Source organism: Ceraceosorus guamensis, assembly GCF_003144195.1.
Source record: "Ceraceosorus guamensis strain MCA 4658 unplaced genomic scaffold IE81scaffold_48, whole genome shotgun sequence".
Lineage (NCBI taxonomy): Eukaryota > Fungi > Basidiomycota > Exobasidiomycetes > Ceraceosorales > Ceraceosoraceae > Ceraceosorus > Ceraceosorus guamensis.
The window spans coordinates 126,634-144,941 of record NW_020290043.1 but is presented as its reverse complement, the minus strand read 5'-3'; the positions used below and the strand labels follow the sequence as shown (position 1 = coordinate 144,941).

Here is an 18,308-nt window from a genome sequence, read left to right as displayed (position 1 = left end):
TTACACACCCCTTTGTAGGCGGAAGCCAACCTGTTGCCCTCTACACAGCACCACTTTTATGCTCTTACACACCCCTTTGTAGGCGGAAGCCAACCCGTTGCCCTCTACAATTATGTTGATGGACGCACTGGCTTTCACATGCCAACGCAATACGTTGCGAGTGCGCCTCGACCCATACCTACTTATCCCCTATCACAATATCATGAGCGTCTGCATGTCACAGCAGGACCGCCCCCGCTGCCTGGAGCTCGCAAGGATGGACAGCTCCACCGAGTGGTAAGTCTTGGCGCTGTCCCGTTTGACTCGATGCAGACTCACACGAATGCTCGTACTTCGCACCGTAGGACTTCCTCTTCCACACACTCCTTTGGTCGAGTCCGTAGCGGCACCTTATGGTGAGTGGCGCTGCCTGACGTGACCTTTGTGTCTCATTGCCAAGGCCAGACCGTGCAACATCTTTTCGCATTGTAGGATATGTCCCAGGGAACAGTCTTGTGCCGTCTGCCTCTGCCTTGTCAGCGACTGCGCCTGCGTGTGAGTAGCCGTTGCCGCGACTTGATCTCAGCTCCATCTTACCTCATCTCCTCCGTCTCTCTCGTGGCCGCATCTTGCAGTGGGTACCGGCTACGACGCGACACCGCATTCTGCCATCTGGCCTGCGGCTATACCTTGTTGTAAGTGCCGGTCAGCTTCAAAGCGTTCCATCCCACGGGAGCCCTGGGGCAGAGACTGATGCGGGCTAGCCTGCTCCTTGTCGTATCACACAGGCACCGTGGCGCCCACCACCAACTCCTCCCTACTTGCTGCGTGGCCGCCAGCTGCACCTGTGCGCGCTTCTGGGCTTGTACAGAGCTACGGTGATACTCGTGAGTGATCATGAATGTGCTGGTCTGGCCAATCTCATGACTCGGTGTGACGCTGACGTGATTCACGCCTCTTTGTTGCACCAACCCAGCTCTTCCCGACGGTGATGATGCCGTCACAAGTTCGGCGACGGATCAAGAAGGAACCGAGGATTTAATCGTGGAAGTCTCTTCGGACGAGGAAGATGGCTCCGCGGTTGGAGACGGCGAGCATGTCGACGTCCTCCCAGCAGGTGAGAACATCATTCGGTGAGCATAGTGTATTGATCAAGCGCGGAACTGAAACGTCTCTCGGTATCTTCGTGTCGTCGTCACAGTTGTAGATGGCCCAAGTGACCACGACGGAGGGTCTCGACCGCCACAAGCTACGTCTTGCTTACTCTGCGACGCAAATGCCAGCTATTCCAGGGCTTACCTAACTTCTTTGCCTTGCAGTTGGTACCACAGAGCCTCCGTCGACGTGTGGACCAACATTGGAGCCGGTGCACCTTTGGTGCCATCTCAAAGACCACCCAGTGGTGTGCACTCTTTGGAGCACTACGTCCTTGGAGGACATCAATGCAACGGGCACGCAGCCGAGCTCTTTCCTGGATGCGCAGTGCAAGCTACAGAGTTGTCACGGGCAGATCTGCGCACCTTGCCCCAGCTTGCTGCTCACTGCGCATCTGGGTGACTTTGGCAGAGCCCTGCGCAAACTTCTGGCCCAGGAGGAAGCTTCTCAAGGTGTGCTGAAGGTGCTGAAGCTTGCAATCATGCACTTTAACAACCTCAAGCAGAGACTAACCTCAAGGAGCCAGTCAGGCCAATCTGCCAATCTTGCCTCAGCTTGTCGCTCACTGCACGTCCTTGGAGGACATCAACGCAAAGGGCACGCAGCCGAGCTCTTTCCTGGATGCGCAGTGCAAGCTACAGAGAGTTCACAGGCAGATCTGCCAATCTTGCCTCAGCCTGTTGCTCACTGCACATCTGGGGGACTTTGGCAGAGTCCTGCGCAAACTTCTGGCCCAGGAGGAAGCGTCTTAAGGTATGCTGAAGGTGTTGAAGCTCGCGATCATGCACTTCAACGACCTCAAGCGCGAGACCGACTTCAAGGAGCCCGAGGTGATGAGGGCATGTGAAGATGGTACTTTTGTGTCCCCGCCAGTGGGACTATCGGACTACCTTTGCGAGCCTGGCTACGCTTCGTCACCGTCGTCTGCTGATTCGGAGGAGGACGACACCGCCAAGGATCACGACACCGCCGAGGAGGACGGTGAAGTTGAGGGCGATGAGGACTACATCGAGGGCTCTGACCAATTCACGGGTATCCCAGCACCCAAGGATAGGAGCGCTCTCAAGCGCCAATGTGCCGCGCCAGTCGTGGAGCAAGAAGACGAAGCTGGCTCTGTTTTCAACCTTTTGGACGTACCGCCGGCTTCATCACCGGTCCATTGCGCCGTCAAGCGTTTGCGTTTCGCCTTGCCCCTCGAGAGCGAAACAAGAGCCAGCTTCGATCCGGCGGCGTCGTCTTCGTCCTCCTTTGCTTCCCAAAGCGGTCACTTGCTCACTGGAGTGGCTGCGTTCTCACCCGTGCCAACCCGTCGTCCTTCTCCGACGTCAGCACCAGGCGCGCTGTCCTCTCGCTCGTCTGCTACGGTCCCAGGATCGGCGTCACGCCCATCTGGTGCGCCAGTCGGACCGGCGTATTGGGCGCAGGTGGAAATCCGTGGCGCCAAGACCATCGCCAAAGGTGCTAAAGTCGCGCTTGCTCCGCAGCAGCCCAAGACTTTCATCAGTCCCTCGTTCGTTGAGAGTGCCAACATGAGGCGTCTCTTAGGCTCGCAGATGGCGAAGCCATTCGTCAAGCTCCCCATCAGCTTCAGCAGCTGGCGCCCCTCGTCCACCGGGAACGTGCAACGCACCAGTAAGCTTGCCCGCGCTGCGCAATACGACTCCAACACCTTCGAGGCGAGCCCCCCTCTCGTTGCATCGGAGGCATGCGCAACGGCGCACGGGTTTGCGTTCGTCCTCGGCGCCGACTTTGTTCAATACAACAAGCTTGCCGTTGCCGTCGACAGCTCTGGTGCGCTGCGCGTGACCAACCTTCAAGGCGACATGGTCCTTTTCAAGGCTCTCCACGGCTAGGCCAAGTTGCGCGATCGGCAATTGCAAGGTGGTCGTGCCCTAGGCGCCTTGCTGCCAGCAGTATGACGCTTCTCACTTATCACCGTTAAGCCTCTCCTTTATCCTTTTATCACCATTAATCTGCGTGCCAGCGGAACACCACCATTACCACCTGACGACGTATGTCGCGCGCGCCGCGCATCTCTCTGTCCGCACGCAACCCGGTACACGCACGAGCGAATGCGATCGTCTCCACTGGTAGTTGAGGCAAACCGCTCTCTTGTTGCATTGGAGGCACACGCAATGGCGCACAGGTTTGCTTTTGTCCTTGGCCTCAGCTTCCTTTGCTCCAACAAGCTTGTCATTGCATTGATAATAGCTCTGGTATGCTGCGCATGACCAACCCTCAAGGAGATGGGGTGCTTTTCCAGGCCCTTGACGGCTAGGCAAGGTTGTCACACAACTGCCTGTCAGCAACATTGCTCATTGCAAAACTGCCAGCTCTGCCCATCAGATTATGTATGCCACCTAGTGATGACGGCCTATCATACAATGTATGTTGCTGTCCTGGCAAGTTGACGCATCTGTCTTGCGCCCTTCTCTTGATGCCAATGCATTGGAAAAGATCACAATACATTGTAGCTGCAATTCCCCCTCGAGTCTGCCTTTGGCTCCACAGGCTTGAGTGAGTCTTGCTTTGGATTGAAGTGGACCATCAACAATGCTGTCAGCTCAAGAATGTTGCACTCTAGAAAGACCAAATGTCAGACCCTACAGCTGCTGACGCCAGGGAGAGTCCACTAAGGAAATGGCGTGCTTCCTGGCCTTTCTCAGAGACGCCTCTGCGGTCTCCTTGAATGAGGACCTGATTCACAATTGTGCACACATCCCAACTCACAATGTGAGTCAAGCCCAAACAGTGGCAAAAAGCCACTCAAAGGACTTCTCTTGGTTGAAGGTCAAGAAAGAGAGCGACGCTTTGAGATGGCCTTGACATCGTGTGGGTGGTTTTCCTCAATTAGCGCTTTACCAGAAACTCACAAAGCAAGTAGGGGTACTTGATGTATTGACAGCAGATTAGCCAGGCATTTGTGAGCACCAACAAGCAGTCTGATCAGTACAGCTCTCCATTCTTTGCTTGAAGATGAAGCAAGGCGTGGCTGCGCTGCCTCCGACAGCTTCTGGGGAGTTGCAGAGGAGGTCTGTGCTGGCTCTACTTGTTGTCCCTTTCCAAATGGGTTCAGAGGGTGTGCAATACTGTAGACAAGACTTCTGTTTGCTCTGTGCAGAATAGAGGCAGGAAGGTCTAGTATCAAGATTGCGTGATAAGATGGGTACTAGGTACTTGACATAGACTGACGGTTTGATGGGGTGGTTGGGACCCAGCCCAGAGGTGGGGTGGAGAAGGTGAGAGTGGAGCAATGACTGACTGGCCAGAGAGGGACAAGAGATCACAATGGGCTTTGACATGAATTGACATACTGTCTGAGAGGTTTTGGAAGGCAACACCTCTGTAGAGATAGCTGAAGGCAAAGCCTGAGAGTTGGGTGCACCGCAATAGAGTATCTTCATCTGGGTCATGTGCAGTTTTCCATGAGAGGCATGCAGACACCAGAATTTGCCAACATCTGAGCTGCATCATTCATGCAGAGGTACCTGAGTGGAAACCCACAGGTTGTGGTGGTGTCTTTGAGTGATTCTGGCTTAATTCAGGTATCTCTAGAGCTGTTTGTGAGGCACTGTATGATGTCCTGGTATCACTCTCATGGTGAGCGCTTTTTGCTGGAAGGATATTGTCTTTCAGGGCTGCCACTCACGACAATACAACCAGCAGCACTGAGGCGCTTCAAGACGCAAGTCTCAGGTCCTGGTTCAGATACTTGCGTCGGCATTAGAACGAAGTCGTCTTAAGTGTACATCCCTATTGTGTTCATCTTTGAGGCTCGAGACATTTGGCAATTGCAGACCGCTACATAGCAGCAAAGCTGCACTGATGCTGCCACAATTGCTGACGGAGAGATGCACATTACAGCATTGGTCTGGTGGTCCGATAGGAGTCGAGCGTCAGCCTGAGTCCACCGTTTTACCCAGGCAAATGACCTACCTGCACCTTCGCTACACCACTGGTCTTCCCCTGACAATTCAGTGATATCTAAGATTCACACCGCGAACATGCTCTCGCAGCCAAGTGATCTTCACGACCGGCAGGCCAACCTGCGGACGAAGGGCCTTGAAATCGCTCAGGTCACAGCTGGTCGCAAGACGTTCTGCACGGAAGCCGCCGACATCGAAAGCGAAAGCACTATTTGAACGAGCGAAAACCTGTGCGCCAGTGTACTCGGCAGGCGAACACGTCTCTTGAAGTACGAGGTCGTCGGCAAGAGCACAAGGTGGGCCCTAGGCGACTCGTTGCCAGCACTCTGACGAGGATCTCGAGTATGCCGTGTCGGCGCAGGCAGCGTCAACGCAGCCAAGAGGTGACGTATAGCTCGCGCTCACCCAGCCTGGCATGTGCAGCCAACCAAGAACCCGTTACTAGCTCCTGACTTCCAACTCTCAAGCCTCAGACTTCTCTTCATCGCCGTTGACCCGCGTGCCGCGCAGGCCCATCATGACCTGCTGGGTGAATTGTGCTATATTTCTCGAGACGTGTCGAGTCATGGTGCATAGTTTTGAAGACAGTACAGGAGCACGAAGCGAGAGTGAATGATTGACCAGGACGAGAACGCAGCGTGGTGAAGAGGGCCGGAAGTGGGCGAGAATTTCGCGGCGAGCTCCTGTATGCTTATGCGTCCTTGTTGTGGGCAGCACCAGTGATGAGACCAGTGCGACGAGCAGCGATGAGACCAGCCTTCTGACCGGGAACGCTGGAGCGAGGGACGGTGGAGGCGTGACCAATGTGCTGATGGTTACCACCACCATGAGGGTGATCGACGGCTGCGAGCGCAAGACCACGACACAAAGTTCAGCAATCTTCCAACAGCGTGCGAAATACCGGATGCTTTTCTCCTTGCCAACGCGTGCTTTCCTTGCCCACCACTCACGGTTCATAGCCACACCACGAGTCTTGGGCCAGCTGTTGCGCTTGACCTTGAACTTGTGGTGAGCGCGACCAGCCTTGAGCAAAGGCTTATCGACACGTCCACCACCGGCGACGATCCCAACAGTAGCGCGACTGCCAGAGGGAACAGACTTCTTTGCACCCGATGGAAGACGAATACGGGTAGTGCCATCGTTGTCGTGTCCGATGAGGGTGGCGTAGTTGCCGGAAGTGCGAGCAAGGGTTCCTCGGTCGCCAGCCTTCTCCTCGACGTTGCAGACAATGGTACCCTCTGGCAGAGCGGACAGAGGCAGGACGTTGCCGACGTTGATGGCAGCCTTCTTGCCGCAGTAGACGAATTGGCCAGTGCTCAAGCCCTCGGTAGCAATGAAGGTCTCGACTCTTTGCTTGAAGCGGTAAGGGTCGCGGAAAGCGACGCGAGCAAGGGGAGCACCACTGTAGGGAGGGGACATGTTGCCGTTTGCGTAAGCATCGGAAGGGCTCGGCACGGTAACCGAGAAGCAGCTCGCCACAAGTAGGTCGGTGCGAAAGCAATCCTGGCGAGGGCCCAAGATACCACTAACATGCCCGACACCCCACAATTCGCAGCCTCTTGTCATCTGCACCCGATCAACACCTCGTCCATCAAAAGTCCGTGCCTCTGTCCCTCTTCCACCTCAGCTGCCCACATCGTGCCAAGTCGGTTTGCCTCTCGCCAAGCTGCTTGTGTATCGTGGTGCAGACGGCAAGGCGATCGCCCCTCTCACACATCCTCTCGCGCTCATTCCTCACGCCCTCTCCCTCTTCCCTCTCCCTTTCCACAGTGCTGCATCCCATCGCGATGATACTCACCGGCCAGCATCGTGGATGATCTCCTTGACAACACCGCGAAGGTAACCTTGCCTCTCGGAAAAGTCCAAGGGTCTAAGCTTAGCAGGTGCCTTGTTGTGGTGGGTGTGCGACCTGAAGATGGTCGACGCCTTACGTTGCGAGCGAATAACACGACCCATCTTGACTGTATATCGTGATCTGGTGGAGATGAAACGAGTTCGGTCCGAGGTCAGCGAGGAGCTGTGGAAGCGCTATCGAAGGGATTGCAGAAGCTGTCCTTTCCCACTCCAACTTCGATCCGCTGCAGGCTTTCGCACTTGATAGTGCTTCGTGCTACGAGTATCCTTCCCACAACGAAGAACAGACGATCCTACTACAGCACTTACCTTGAAGGGGTTTGGGTGGTGATGGGAATGAGAAGGTATACGCCCGGCGCTGGATCGCTGGATCTGATGCACGTTCAATCCTGACCGCAGCGCGCACTGCAAAATTTTCGGCCGAGGCTCGCATGCCGCGCGCACGCCGCGCGCACGCACGGCTGCTGGCGACGGAACTCAATATAAGCCGCATACTCAAATTGAGCAGCTTATGCGCCACGCTCACGCTCAGACAACCCTCCCCCGCCGCGAAGCGCTGTCTGGCAGGCTTCGGTTACCCCGCAGAGCAGCAAGACCGTCAACGTCCAAGCTGACTCCTGTCGTGAAGTGCTCCTCGCTCAGGTCAGCTCAAAGATTCACTTGAGCCTGCATCACAGTCATGATTGTTCCAAAGCCGATGGCAGCAGCAGCTTATCTGCTGACCCGCTGAGCAAAAGAACGTCGAAGCAGGCGTGGCTGCGAAAGGTCACGTGTCGTCTTGTTCACAATTTGGTTCGCGCCTCAGGAAATCAACATTCGTGATTCAAATTCAAGATTCGCCCTGCAAGAGCCTTCGTAGTCGAGGCGCAGCGCTCTTCGCCGCTCGACGAGTCATGAGAGCTCGCACGCTGTGAGATTAAAGTAATGACACCGAATTGCAAATCACGACAAAAAACGATGAGATGTGTCTCCCGGTCGAGAATCAAGCATGACCGGCATGCGGAGGGCCAAACAGTGACTTACCACTGTGGAAGTCTTTAGTGGTGGTTGCGCTGCCACGCACGCAGAAGAGTTCCGCATCGGCTTGAGCCACGTGTCTCGGGTCCGACTGACTAACTAAATGCCGACCAGCGCGCACCCTTCCACGTCACGGGGTGCGCGTGCCAGCGGTGCGCGTGCACGGGCGCTGCACGCGCGATGGTGAGATTTGGTTGACGCCTTGCGAAGCTTGACGGGCGTGCATGGCGCGCGACGGCCAAAGAAACCTGCAGCAGCTTGTCGACGTGTCCATGCAGTTCGAGCCCCGTTGGCGTGCGGGGGGGGGGGGGGGGGGAGCCTTGGTGAGCTGGCAGCAAGTAGCAGCAGAAGCAGAAGCAGCAGCTCTAATTTGTGGCCAAGATGCGAAAGGCTAAAGAAGTCGCAGCTCGCTCGAACCTGCTCCAGCTTCATACCCAAACCTTCACCATCCCAGAAGAAGGCATCTGCCAGCGACGTCAGATCCAATTTGCCTGCCTAGCGAACATCTCAAGACAGGCCCTCGACTTTCTCAGACATCAAAGCAGGACACAAACCTCGAGCGCCATCTACGCATATCTTCCAGGTCGGCACCATGTTCGCCGCTCTCGGCCGCAACAGTGCGGCTGGCACACGGCGCCAGGGCGGCTTCTCGCTGCCTTCCATGGCCACCGTCTGCCTCGCATTTGTCGCTCTTTTGGCTCTCATCTCGTCTGTGAGCGCCGACGAGAATGAAGACAAGCGCAAGAATTACGGGACTGTCATTGGTATCGATTTGGGAACAACGTGAGTCCAGTGACACGATGAGCATACTCAACAGACGCCTTACGTATTCTTCACAATGCTTCACAGATACTCTTGCGTTGGTGTGCAGCGCGAGGGCCGCGTGGAGATCATCACAAACGACCAAGGAAACCGTATCACTCCCTCTTACGTCGCTTTCGAGGCGAATGGCGAGCGTCTCATTGGTGACGCAGCTAAGAACCAGGCTGCTTCCAACCCGGAGAACACCATGTGAGCCACAGAATGCTGCGCTAGGTCACGTCACACGTCTCGAGACTGACGCCCTGTATCTTTGACAGCTTCGACGCCAAGCGTCTCATTGGTCGCAAGTGGGGAGAGTCTGATGTCAAGAAGGACTTGAAGCACTTCCCTTTCAAGGTGAGCTCCACGCAGCTTTGAGTCTGGGCTCGCATCACGAAGCTAATCAGTGAGGTTCCTCTTGACGTCTCCAGCTCGTTGAAAAGACCGGAAAGCCCGCCATCTCTGTTCAGGTCAAGGACTCCCAGCGCGTGTTTACGCCAGAGGAAGTGAGCGCCATGATTCTCCAGAAGATGAAGGAGACTGCCGAGGCCTACCTCGGTCATAAGGTCACCCACGCAGTTGTGACAGTGCCAGCTTACTTGTGAGCATTGGAGGCGCTACTGATCGCTCAATGTTGCATTCCTGACTTGCCTGCATCTACACTTTGCCAGCAACGACGCTCAGCGTTCTGCCACCAAGGATGCCGGTACTATCGCCGGTCTCACAGTTTTGCGTATTGTCAACGAGCCCACAGCCGCAGCCATTGCGTACGGCCTGGACAAGAAGGGCGACTCTCAGATTATCGTCTACGATCTTGGAGGTGGTACATTCGATGTCAGCTTGCTGTCTATCGAAGACGGAGTCTTCGAGGTACTGGCCACCGCAGGTGACACCCACCTGGGAGGTGAAGACTTCGACAACCGAGTCATGGAGTACATGCTCAAGCAATTCAAGAAGAAGGAGAATGTCGATGCCGCCGGAAACAAGCGCAGCGTCGGCAAGTTGAAGCGCGAGGTGGAGCGCGCCAAGCGAACTCTTTCCAGCCAAATGTCCACCAAGATCGAAATTGAGAGCTTCTTCGAGGGCAAGGATCTCAGCGAGACCCTGACCCGCGCCAAATTCGAGGAGCTCAACGCAGACCTGTTCCGCAAGACGATGAAGCCTGTCGAGCAAGTGCTCAAGGACGCCGGCGTTAAGAAGGAAGACATCGATGACGTTGTGCTTGTCGGCGGTTCTACTCGTATCCCCAAGGTCCAGTCCCTCCTAAAGGTGCGTGGCTCGCCTCCACTTTGTCGCCTGCGCGCGCGCTGACCTCCTGATTCTTACCACAGGACTTCTTTAACGGCAAAGAACCTTCAAAGGGAATCAACCCTGATGAGGCTGTTGCATGGGGTGCCGCAGTCCAGGGTGGTGTCCTCGGTGGCCAGGAAGGTCTTGGCGAAGTCCTCCTCATCGATGTCAACCCTCTTACACTCGGCATCGAGACTACTGGAGGCGTCATGACCAAGCTGATCCCCCGTAACACCGTCGTGCCTACCAAGAAGTCTCAGATCTTCTCCACAGCCGCGGACAACCAGAACGTTGTGCTCATCCAAGTGTACGAAGGCGAGCGTTCTATGACCAAGGACAACAACCTGCTCGGCAAATTCGAGCTCACTGGTATCCCACCAGCACCGCGAGGAGTTCCTCAGATTGAGGTCACTTTCGAAGTGGACGCGAACGGTATCATGAAGGTCAGCGCCTCGGACAAGGGCACTGGTAAGGCCGAGTCTATCACGATCACCAATGACAAGGGTCGCTTGTCTCCCGAGGACATTGAACGCATGGTCAAGGAAGCTGAGCAGTTCGCAGAAGAGGACGAGGCTTCGCGCAAGAGAATTGAAGCTCTTAACCAACTGCAGGCTCTTATCGCTTCCACTCGCTCGCAGGTCAGCGATAAAGATGGTTTGGGTGCTAAGCTCGACAAGTCCGACAAGGAGTCGATCAACACTGCGCTCAAGGACACCGAGAAGTGGCTGGAAGAGAACTCCGAGAGTGCCAGCGCTGAGGACGTGGAGGAGCAGCTCTCTGAGCTCCAGGCCACTTTGGCACCCATCACCTCCAAGGTCTACGCCGATGCCGCTGGTGGCAAGGCGACTGACCCTGAGGATGAGCCCATCACTCACGATGAGCTCTAGATGGAGACCGAGTAGAAGGATCTTGACACAAGGGGAATGTCAGTCCTGGATTGTCAAGCGATCCAAACTTTGCTTCTTTTCGCGAAGTCAAAAAGCCACAATCGAGTTGCAGACAGTAATGAAATTTGCAGTTGAAAACGTGAAGTAACACCACTCAGCCTATGGCCCGTGCGTTGTGATCAGCTTGAGAACGCGACACTCTTGACTCACGACTGAGCTTGACTTGTAATCATATGAGAACTCGGCCGAGTGCCACGGCGGCTTGCGAGAGACAAGCACAGCTCTCACCATCATGGCTTGTCTGCATGGCGCTCCCTAATGATGCCCGCTCACCAGCGCGATACCTTGCATGAGCTAGAGCCTCATCGGTGAGATGAGGAGCGGCGGCTACGGCCCTCTACCTCGGCTTGTCAACAATCGGTAGCATGTTGCCCGTGACTCCCTTGCGCCCGGCGAGCTCGATCTGTGATCAGTCACTCTTGAACCCAATAACGCGGGCCTCTACGCCCTCTCGCCAGAGTCGTGGCGCCGTGAGAGATGAGGTATCGTATGAGGCGATGTCAGTCGCGAGTGCGCTTCATCTCAATAAGGCTGCCATCAAGCGCGCGAGACAGAGCAGGACAGGGACCTCATAGATTGGGTCTCACGCGCGAGCACGTCGGTAATGTTTGACTCGTGCCGCCATTGCCGGTCCCGGATGAAGGGTCCCGATCGAGCAAACTAATTTACACGGTATCATATAATAGCAACCTCGGGACGCACGTCGCGCAATCAATGTGAAACAGGGTCTGCATTCAAGGATTCGTAATTCAAGATTGAGGTTTGGGCTGAATCGTCACACAACGTGCAAGATCACCTGACTCGCGCCATCATGGCTACGACACACTCACGACTGGAGCGATCCGGCTGTCCGTGAGAACTTCAAAGGTTCAAAGAGTAGTCAGTTGCGGTCCTCTCGTCATGCTCCTCACCTCACGTCTCCAGATTTCTTCCACGCATGGTAATCCTCATCGCCACAGCTAACTTTTGACCAGCCAGCATCATCATGGATGAATTTGTAGTAGTGTCGATAGGCATGCTCGTCCTGGTGCTCTTCTTCTCGGTGGCCTACTTGCTGGAGGCAGCCGAGGAGCGCCGACAGCTCAAGCTACCTCCAGGCCCTCCAGCATCGCTGCTTTTCGGAAGCAGACTGCCCGCTTTCGACAAGCACCCATGGCTCGTCTTTGACGAGATGAAGAAACAGTACGGACCAGTGATCACGTTTGCAGATGGTCCATCCAAGCTCATCTTTGTCGTGACTTCTCTCAAAGCTGCTCAGCATATACTGGCCGAAAAGGCTGCCATTTCCGGAGATCGACCTCGCAGCATCTTGGTGAACGAGTGGATGTCGGGTGGGAATCGCGTGCTTTTGATGCCTCGCAACGATCGTTTCCGCAAGTACAGGCGGATCTACAGCTCTGCCTTGAGCGACAAAGCTTCTGCTCACTACGAGAGCATCCAATCGCAAGAGGCGAAGGATGCCATGCTTCAGCTTGCGCAATGCACCGACGACAAGCAATGGCAACACGTCTTGACCCGCTTGACGGCCAGCATCATCATGTCTGTCATCTACGACATTCGCGTCGAGGGCCTGCACGATCCTCGAGTGCAAACGATGATCAAACACCTCTTCACCTTCACCGGCTACGTTCTGCCAGGCGCATCGGTACCCGATGCCTGGCCCATCCTCCAATACGTCCCCAAAATCATCAATCCTTGGTGAGTAAAGGAAAAGCCGGGAGCACTCCAGTCCCACGTGAGGATGGTTCTGAACGACCTAGTCTTGCCGTCGACGTACGACAGGAAGAAGATGGCGGCCGAATTCCTCAAGAGCGAGAGCGGTATCGTGACGAAGCTGTTCAGCGAGGTGAAGGTCAGGGTTCAGCAGGGTCGAGCTCGCAGGTGTTTCGTCAGTGATCTGCAAGAGGAGCAAAAGGCGTTGGGACTCAGCGATGTCGAGGTGTGTCTTGAGGAGATAGAGGCGATCTACAAGCAAAGAATGCTCAAGTGTCGCTGCCCTTTCGCAGGCTTCCTACTGCTCTGGTGCGCTTTTCGGTGGTGAGTTGCGAGGCTGAATGGGAAACGAAGGGGCGGGCCAGTGGCTCGGTCCTGATTTGGGGGCCCTCATCTGCAACGACAGCTGGCACGCATACTACTGCTTCTGCTGTGAGTGCCATCGTGCTCTTTCGAGATCCGAAGCGACAGTCGGCTCATCAAGGTGCGTCTCGGCGCTTTGCAGCTGTCCGTCCTTGTGCTTGCGATGCTCAAGTATCCAGCAGAATACAAGAAGCTGCAAGCGGAGATGGACCGCGTAGTCGGCTCAGATCGGATGCCCTCGTTCGAAGACGAGTTACCCTTCCTTCAGGCTTGTCTGTACGAATCTTTTAGATGGCGGCCCATCACACCTTGCGGTGCTCCGCACCGTCTCGAGGATGACATCGTCTGGGAAGGGAGGGTCCTGCCAAAAGGGTCCGTCGTGTACGCGTGCCAGTAGTGAGTAATTTTGGCCGCTCATGAGGAATGTTGGAGCAGTGCAAGCTGAAGCCGACTCTGCTCCAATCATGCTAGCTCCATCAATCGAGATCCAGAGGTGTACAGCGACGTAGACACTTTCAAACCAGACGTGAGTCGTATGGCTCCTTGCATAGTGCACAAGGTCCTTACCCGATCTTCATTACCGTCGCAGCGCTTTTTAGACAGCACCGGAAAGCTCACGGCAACGCGAGATGCCATGCAACTCCTATTTGGTTGGGGTCGTCGTGCCTGGTGAGGTTCTTGGTCGGAGACATGGAGACGAAGAGACCCCATAGCACCAGTGCTGATGCTCCACAGCTTGCCTTTGATCAATCAGCCCGGGTGATCACGTCGCTATGCGCAGCTTGCGAATCACCTTGGCTATGCTCGCTTGGTCTTTCGATATCACGTCGCCCTTGAAGCCGCAAGACCAGCCAACTGTGAGCCGATGCGACAGGGGCGTAATGTACCCGATTTTGGCTGCTGATTTCTGCGTCCGTAGTCGTACAAGCGCTTCACCAGCTCTTCGGCGAGCATGCCTTTCCCTTTCCCAGCGTGAGTATCCTTGTCCCTCGATCGATCTGGTTTGGCTGAGCTGATTCAATTTCGGTCCGCAGGAAGTTTACCTGGCGCTCCGAGGAGCGCCGACAGGTCTGTCTGGCAGAGGTGGCAGCTACCAGCGTGCGTATACCAGCGGCATCGCTGGGGCGTCATCAGCAGAGCAGCGAGGCACGTTTCTGATTCTTCTGTTTGCTTCATCGCAGCAGGATGCTCCCAAGTGAAATGGAACTGTCTCGTGCCAAGCATGTGTGCATGTCCACCGCAAAGAACCGAAAAGCTGATCGATGCAGATGCTTCAGCTTGTAATATGACAAGTCTTCTCGCTTGCCATGATGCACCGAACAAAAATGCGGGTGCGGATCGAGGTGTGACGGAGAGCATCACCTCCTCGAAGGTGCTGAAGCCCCATTTCTACCGGTACTTTGTCCAAACGGAACGCCGAGAGTGATTGGAGCCCCTGCAGCATCTCGCGTCCGCGTGTCTCATGCTCGCCGGATGATATGTCAGCAAAAGCCCGGACTCCGGATTCTCCAAGTACTGCATCTATATAAAACGCGCGGGGCTTTGTTCCCTCTGCCTTCCCCGCGGGTCCTACTGATCCACTTGAGGATCATGTGGCGTTCCACAATGTCGGCGCCCTTGATCGTTTCGCAGTCGTCTTGTTGGTCGATCAGGATAAGTGCTACGAAGCTTGCTGCTGGCTGGCTATTGCTTGGCAAAGTCTGGCCTGCTGCCCAGCTTGCTTTGAGCGCGTTGTGCAGATCTTCAGCGAATCAAAGGCCGAGCGGGCAAAGCCAAAGTCTGATGAGTCGGCATCGCGCACGGCGGGAACGCTTCCTTACGTTTCAGCTAGCCATGCTCACACCTTCGACTCGCCGGACAAGCGGTGATACATGTTCCATTAGAGAAGATGTCTTCTCGAGCTCGAATGTCGTCGCCGCTGATTTTGCTTCTATCAAACGGGGCCTCCTACCTGCGCGGTCGCGACGGGATTGGAAGCAGCCGTCGCGGAGTCTTCGGAGCGCATCATCGACCTCTTCTTGCGAGTGTGGATGAGGGCGGGGCACTGTGACTGTGACTGCAGCTAGCGGAGTGCGAACGCGGGCATGTCTTCTTGAAGCGCTACAACAGTCGCGTCAGAGCGGCACACTCAATTCATCACACGGGCATCCATGATCCAGTCGACTCCCATGTTCCAAGCGGCCCAGGGATCTGCTCTGCGTATTCGAAGGGGTGGAGCAGGTGAGTCGATCCTTGTGAGAGAGTCAGCACGGGCTGGAGTGATGGATGCGGCGAGCGACGCATCCCCGCTCAAGTCGAGACTTGCATTCGAACTTGGACGCAGGTCAAACGGAGGGTAAATTTCGATCGGGACCATCAGGGGCGGGGGGGAAAGATGAATCGAAGCAAAAATGTGAATATCCTCAATGATGCCGATCGAAGTCTGAATTTGAGACTGTGTGTGTCGTTGAATGATATCCGTTGTAAATATCGGACTTCGACTCAAAGCCTCGTGCGCGTGCGTCCTCTGGATACACGATGTCATTCGTGATTGTAGCCGAGGATCGCACAGCGGGAAGAACCAAAGCCTACTGTAATGTGAATCAAGTCTGACCGAGATTTGAAACTCAGATCAGAGCTGAGACACAACATGTACCGGTATAGACGAGATGAGAGGCGGGGAACGGACAGCCAACGCGCGACGCTGCATGCTGCTGCTGATGCGGTGCGCGCGCTGCAGCGACCATCACGCGCTCGCGCCTGATGCATATATGTATAGTCACAGTTCCACATCGGGCTTTCCACGCCTCCGGAGTGTGAGTGTGCATTCGATCGTGACTGCGGTGTATTAAGCACGAACACATGCAGCAGATATGCATGTAAAGAGAAGAACGGGCTGCTGCCTCGCATGATCTCGCACGTTCTTGCGCAGCGAGTACACTGACACGGTGCTCCGGCCTTGATCCACAGATTCTCGACCATACCTGCACAACTTCGGTGTCATCTGCAGTCACGCAAAAAGTGAGCGTCTGCATCAGCTAGTCTTGCCTAAACTCAAGACTCACTGTTCGAAAAGGCCCCGGAGCTTCGCCTGACTCCGCTGCAGGGCATTCGCAAGAGCTGCTGCACGGCACATCAGCAGCAGACGTTCGTCCATCCAGCATCGGTTCAATTCGATTTGCTCCCCTCTCTGATGACTCAACTAGCTTTTCATGCCGGTGTAGCGCCTCAGCATCCGCACACGTGCATCCATGCTGCCACTCGGACACCCTCGACACACCACCCCCAGCCTTGCGACCGATCTCGTCTACGAGCGCTTGTTTTGCGAACGCATCTTGGGCCTTCTGCAGCTCATTTGCGATTCAGATTGCGGAAACGCTGGTTGATTGCGCGTCATCATCCCCCTTTTCCGCTCACAGCTAGCATCAAGGGTCGTACACTTCCGATCGAGGTTGGGCAAACCCGCTTCCCCCACCTCCCACACCTCGTACCCAAGCCTCCATTCAGGCGACTGCAGCGTACCTGCCAACACCGTCGGACGCAGCACAGGGCAACCTCTCCATCGAGCCTACGACTGCTCACCGACTCGAGCTTACTTGCCTCGCCCAGGCTCTGATCTGCTGGCAAGCCGATTGCGATTGCTGCCATTGGAAGCAAATTGGCATCCTGAACGTTTGTTCCCAACAAACAAGTCTTGCCTGCTCATCAGCGGATCGCACGCGCCATTCGCGTTCTCGTCGCCGTCAATCATCTCATTCTTCAGGTCGCATTTCACACTCGGCCATCCTCTTGAGTTGCGCTTCAGCCATCGCACACAGGCCTCTACTCCCGCGCACAGCAGTCGAGGACCAATCTGCACCGCCACGTTCAATACCTCATTGATCACACACAGCGTTTCGCGAAGCGAAGATCTGGGTGGCAATCAATTTGGCAAAATAGAGTGCAGAGTAGAACGACAGCGACGCGCGCTCAATTTAGAAGCGCGTTGATTCATACTTGCTGGTGGAACTCGCAACAATTCCTGCTGAGCATAGCTGGAGCATTCCGCCAACTCAGTCTAGCTGCTGGTGAGTTCGGCTTGGAGCAATAGCCGGAGGGGTGGGTGCCAAGAGATCGTCAGGCTGGCTTCGCATGGATGTCAGGCCCACATCATAGCAGTATGTGTCAGTCTCATCAAGTCTGCGTGGACTGGATAGGATGGGGGCAGCCGTCATGGCTGCGCAAGTTGGGAAGTGTCTGGCACTGGCTATAGGAGGCTCGCTGATGCAAGAGGTCTTGCAAGCTTGAGCAAGCCTCGACGATGGCGATGCGCTGCACATGCCGCTGCAAAGGAAGCATCGGTCAGCTTGGAGTGGAGCACGAGGTTGCGTCCCAAATCAGCGCAGATTATCGAGCCTCCTCGCTGGGCAAGCTATTTTGGGCATGAGTTGGGCGCCAGATCGACGAAGCAAGCAGGCAGCCTTCCGCAACAGTGCGCGCGCAACTCTATTCAAAAGTCGCTGTTTAGGCGCTGGACGCCGACGCAGGAGGAGCACGTGTGCGCTCCAGCTCAGATCCCCGAGACCCTCACGCTGTTGCAGGCTACGCAAAGTGCAGCTTGATTGGGATAGGTTCCTTTTGGGCAGACGAGATGGGATTCGAGCTTCAGAGACTCGCACTGCGCACGCTCAAAGAGATCTGAGACTGAGAGGTCGATGTGCATTCGTGCAACGTCGCGCTTGGCCGACTACGAAAGCGTCGCGTTGCGGCGCGCAGGTTCATCGAGCAGCAATGTGCTAAAGGCTTGTTGTCGTCCTCGGGATCGCGCCTCTTGCAGTAGGCTGCAGAGGCGAGACATGCTGGACTTTCACTGATGGAGGGTCACCGAAGAGTACCGGCAGAGCCAGAGCTTGCGGTGCTTCCAAATACATCGGTCCTCTGAAGTCTTCTGCTGCTGGTGCGCTCGGAATGTCGAGCAAGGAGCATCGGGTCTCCGCGTTGCGTCTACACGGCCAGGCACTAGACTCAGAGTCGAGCCTCGAGGGAGGATCATCGTCGGGATCGTCCAGACAAGCTAAACCGACCCATTTCCTGATTTGCTTGCAGAGCCGAATCCACTTCGTGTATCCAGACCTGGAGTCTTCGGAGGTGCACGGTTGATCGGTCCCTCTCATCGCAAGTTGTGGACCCCCGCGGATCCCGCGCACATCCACCCTCGCCGCTGCAAGTCACTCGCCGAACACCCGCAAAGAAGGCATTCGTTATCGAGCAGCTTGCACGCACATCGGCGCAACGCCTCGTTGGT

General features: G+C 55.7%; 4 protein-coding genes across 4 annotated transcripts; 3 read left to right on the top strand and 1 right to left on the bottom strand.

Annotated features, from left to right (window-relative positions):
- Positions 1-82: 82 nt before the first annotated feature.
- Positions 83-2,987, top strand: IE81DRAFT_331136 (hypothetical protein; the record flags this gene model as incomplete). The annotated part of the gene is made up of 8 exons (XM_025515225.1): positions 83-160; positions 345-395; positions 472-534; positions 615-674; positions 768-866; positions 956-1,096; positions 1,299-1,586; positions 1,888-2,987. Coding segments are annotated over 8 exons (1,880 nt in total), but the record flags the coding sequence as incomplete, so codon positions are not given.
- Positions 2,988-5,585: 2,598 nt separating this feature from the next.
- On the bottom strand, positions 5,586-7,246 carry IE81DRAFT_324897 (putative RPL2A-ribosomal protein L8.e). The gene is made up of 4 exons (XM_025514358.1): positions 7,224-7,246; positions 6,859-7,035; positions 6,011-6,462; positions 5,586-5,903 (listed from the first exon to the last, which is right to left on the bottom strand). Exons 2-4 carry the CDS (start codon positions 7,014-7,016, stop codon positions 5,752-5,754), a joined length of 762 nt encoding a protein of 253 aa, XP_025368327.1. The 5' UTR covers positions 7,017-7,035; positions 7,224-7,246; the 3' UTR covers positions 5,586-5,751.
- A 1,346-nt stretch (positions 7,247-8,592) lies between these two features.
- Positions 8,593-10,909, top strand: IE81DRAFT_292344 (heat shock protein 70; the record flags this gene model as incomplete). Its single annotated transcript, XM_025511955.1, has 6 exons — positions 8,593-8,714; positions 8,781-8,942; positions 9,011-9,089; positions 9,164-9,333; positions 9,404-10,001; positions 10,064-10,909. The coding sequence occupies 6 exons, from the start codon at positions 8,593-8,595 to the stop codon at positions 10,907-10,909; spliced, it is 1,977 nt and encodes a 658-aa protein (XP_025368326.1).
- A 1,075-nt stretch (positions 10,910-11,984) lies between these two features.
- IE81DRAFT_292299 (cytochrome P450) lies at positions 11,985-14,061 on the top strand (the record flags this gene model as incomplete). Its single annotated transcript, XM_025511948.1, has 8 exons — positions 11,985-12,667; positions 12,752-12,908; positions 12,976-13,006; positions 13,089-13,114; positions 13,188-13,441; positions 13,517-13,571; positions 13,635-13,714; positions 13,800-14,061. 8 exons carry the CDS (start codon positions 11,985-11,987, stop codon positions 14,059-14,061), a joined length of 1,548 nt encoding a protein of 515 aa, XP_025368325.1.
- Between the last annotated feature and the right edge of the window lie 4,247 nt (positions 14,062-18,308).

Excerpts from the sequence above, each read along its gene's own strand:
- IE81DRAFT_324897 (XM_025514358.1), bottom strand. The coding sequence starts at position 7,016 with ATGGGTCGTGTTATTCGCTCGCAACGTAAGGCGTCGACCATCTTCAGG. Across the intron at positions 6,463-6,858 it reads ATCATCCACGATGCTGGCCG|TGGTGCTCCCCTTGCTCGCG; the intron begins GTGAGTATCATC and ends CCCTCCCTACAG. Across the intron at positions 5,904-6,010 it reads TCGTGGTGTGGCTATGAACC|CCGTCGATCACCCTCATGGT; the intron begins GTGAGTGGTGGG and ends TTGCGCTCGCAG.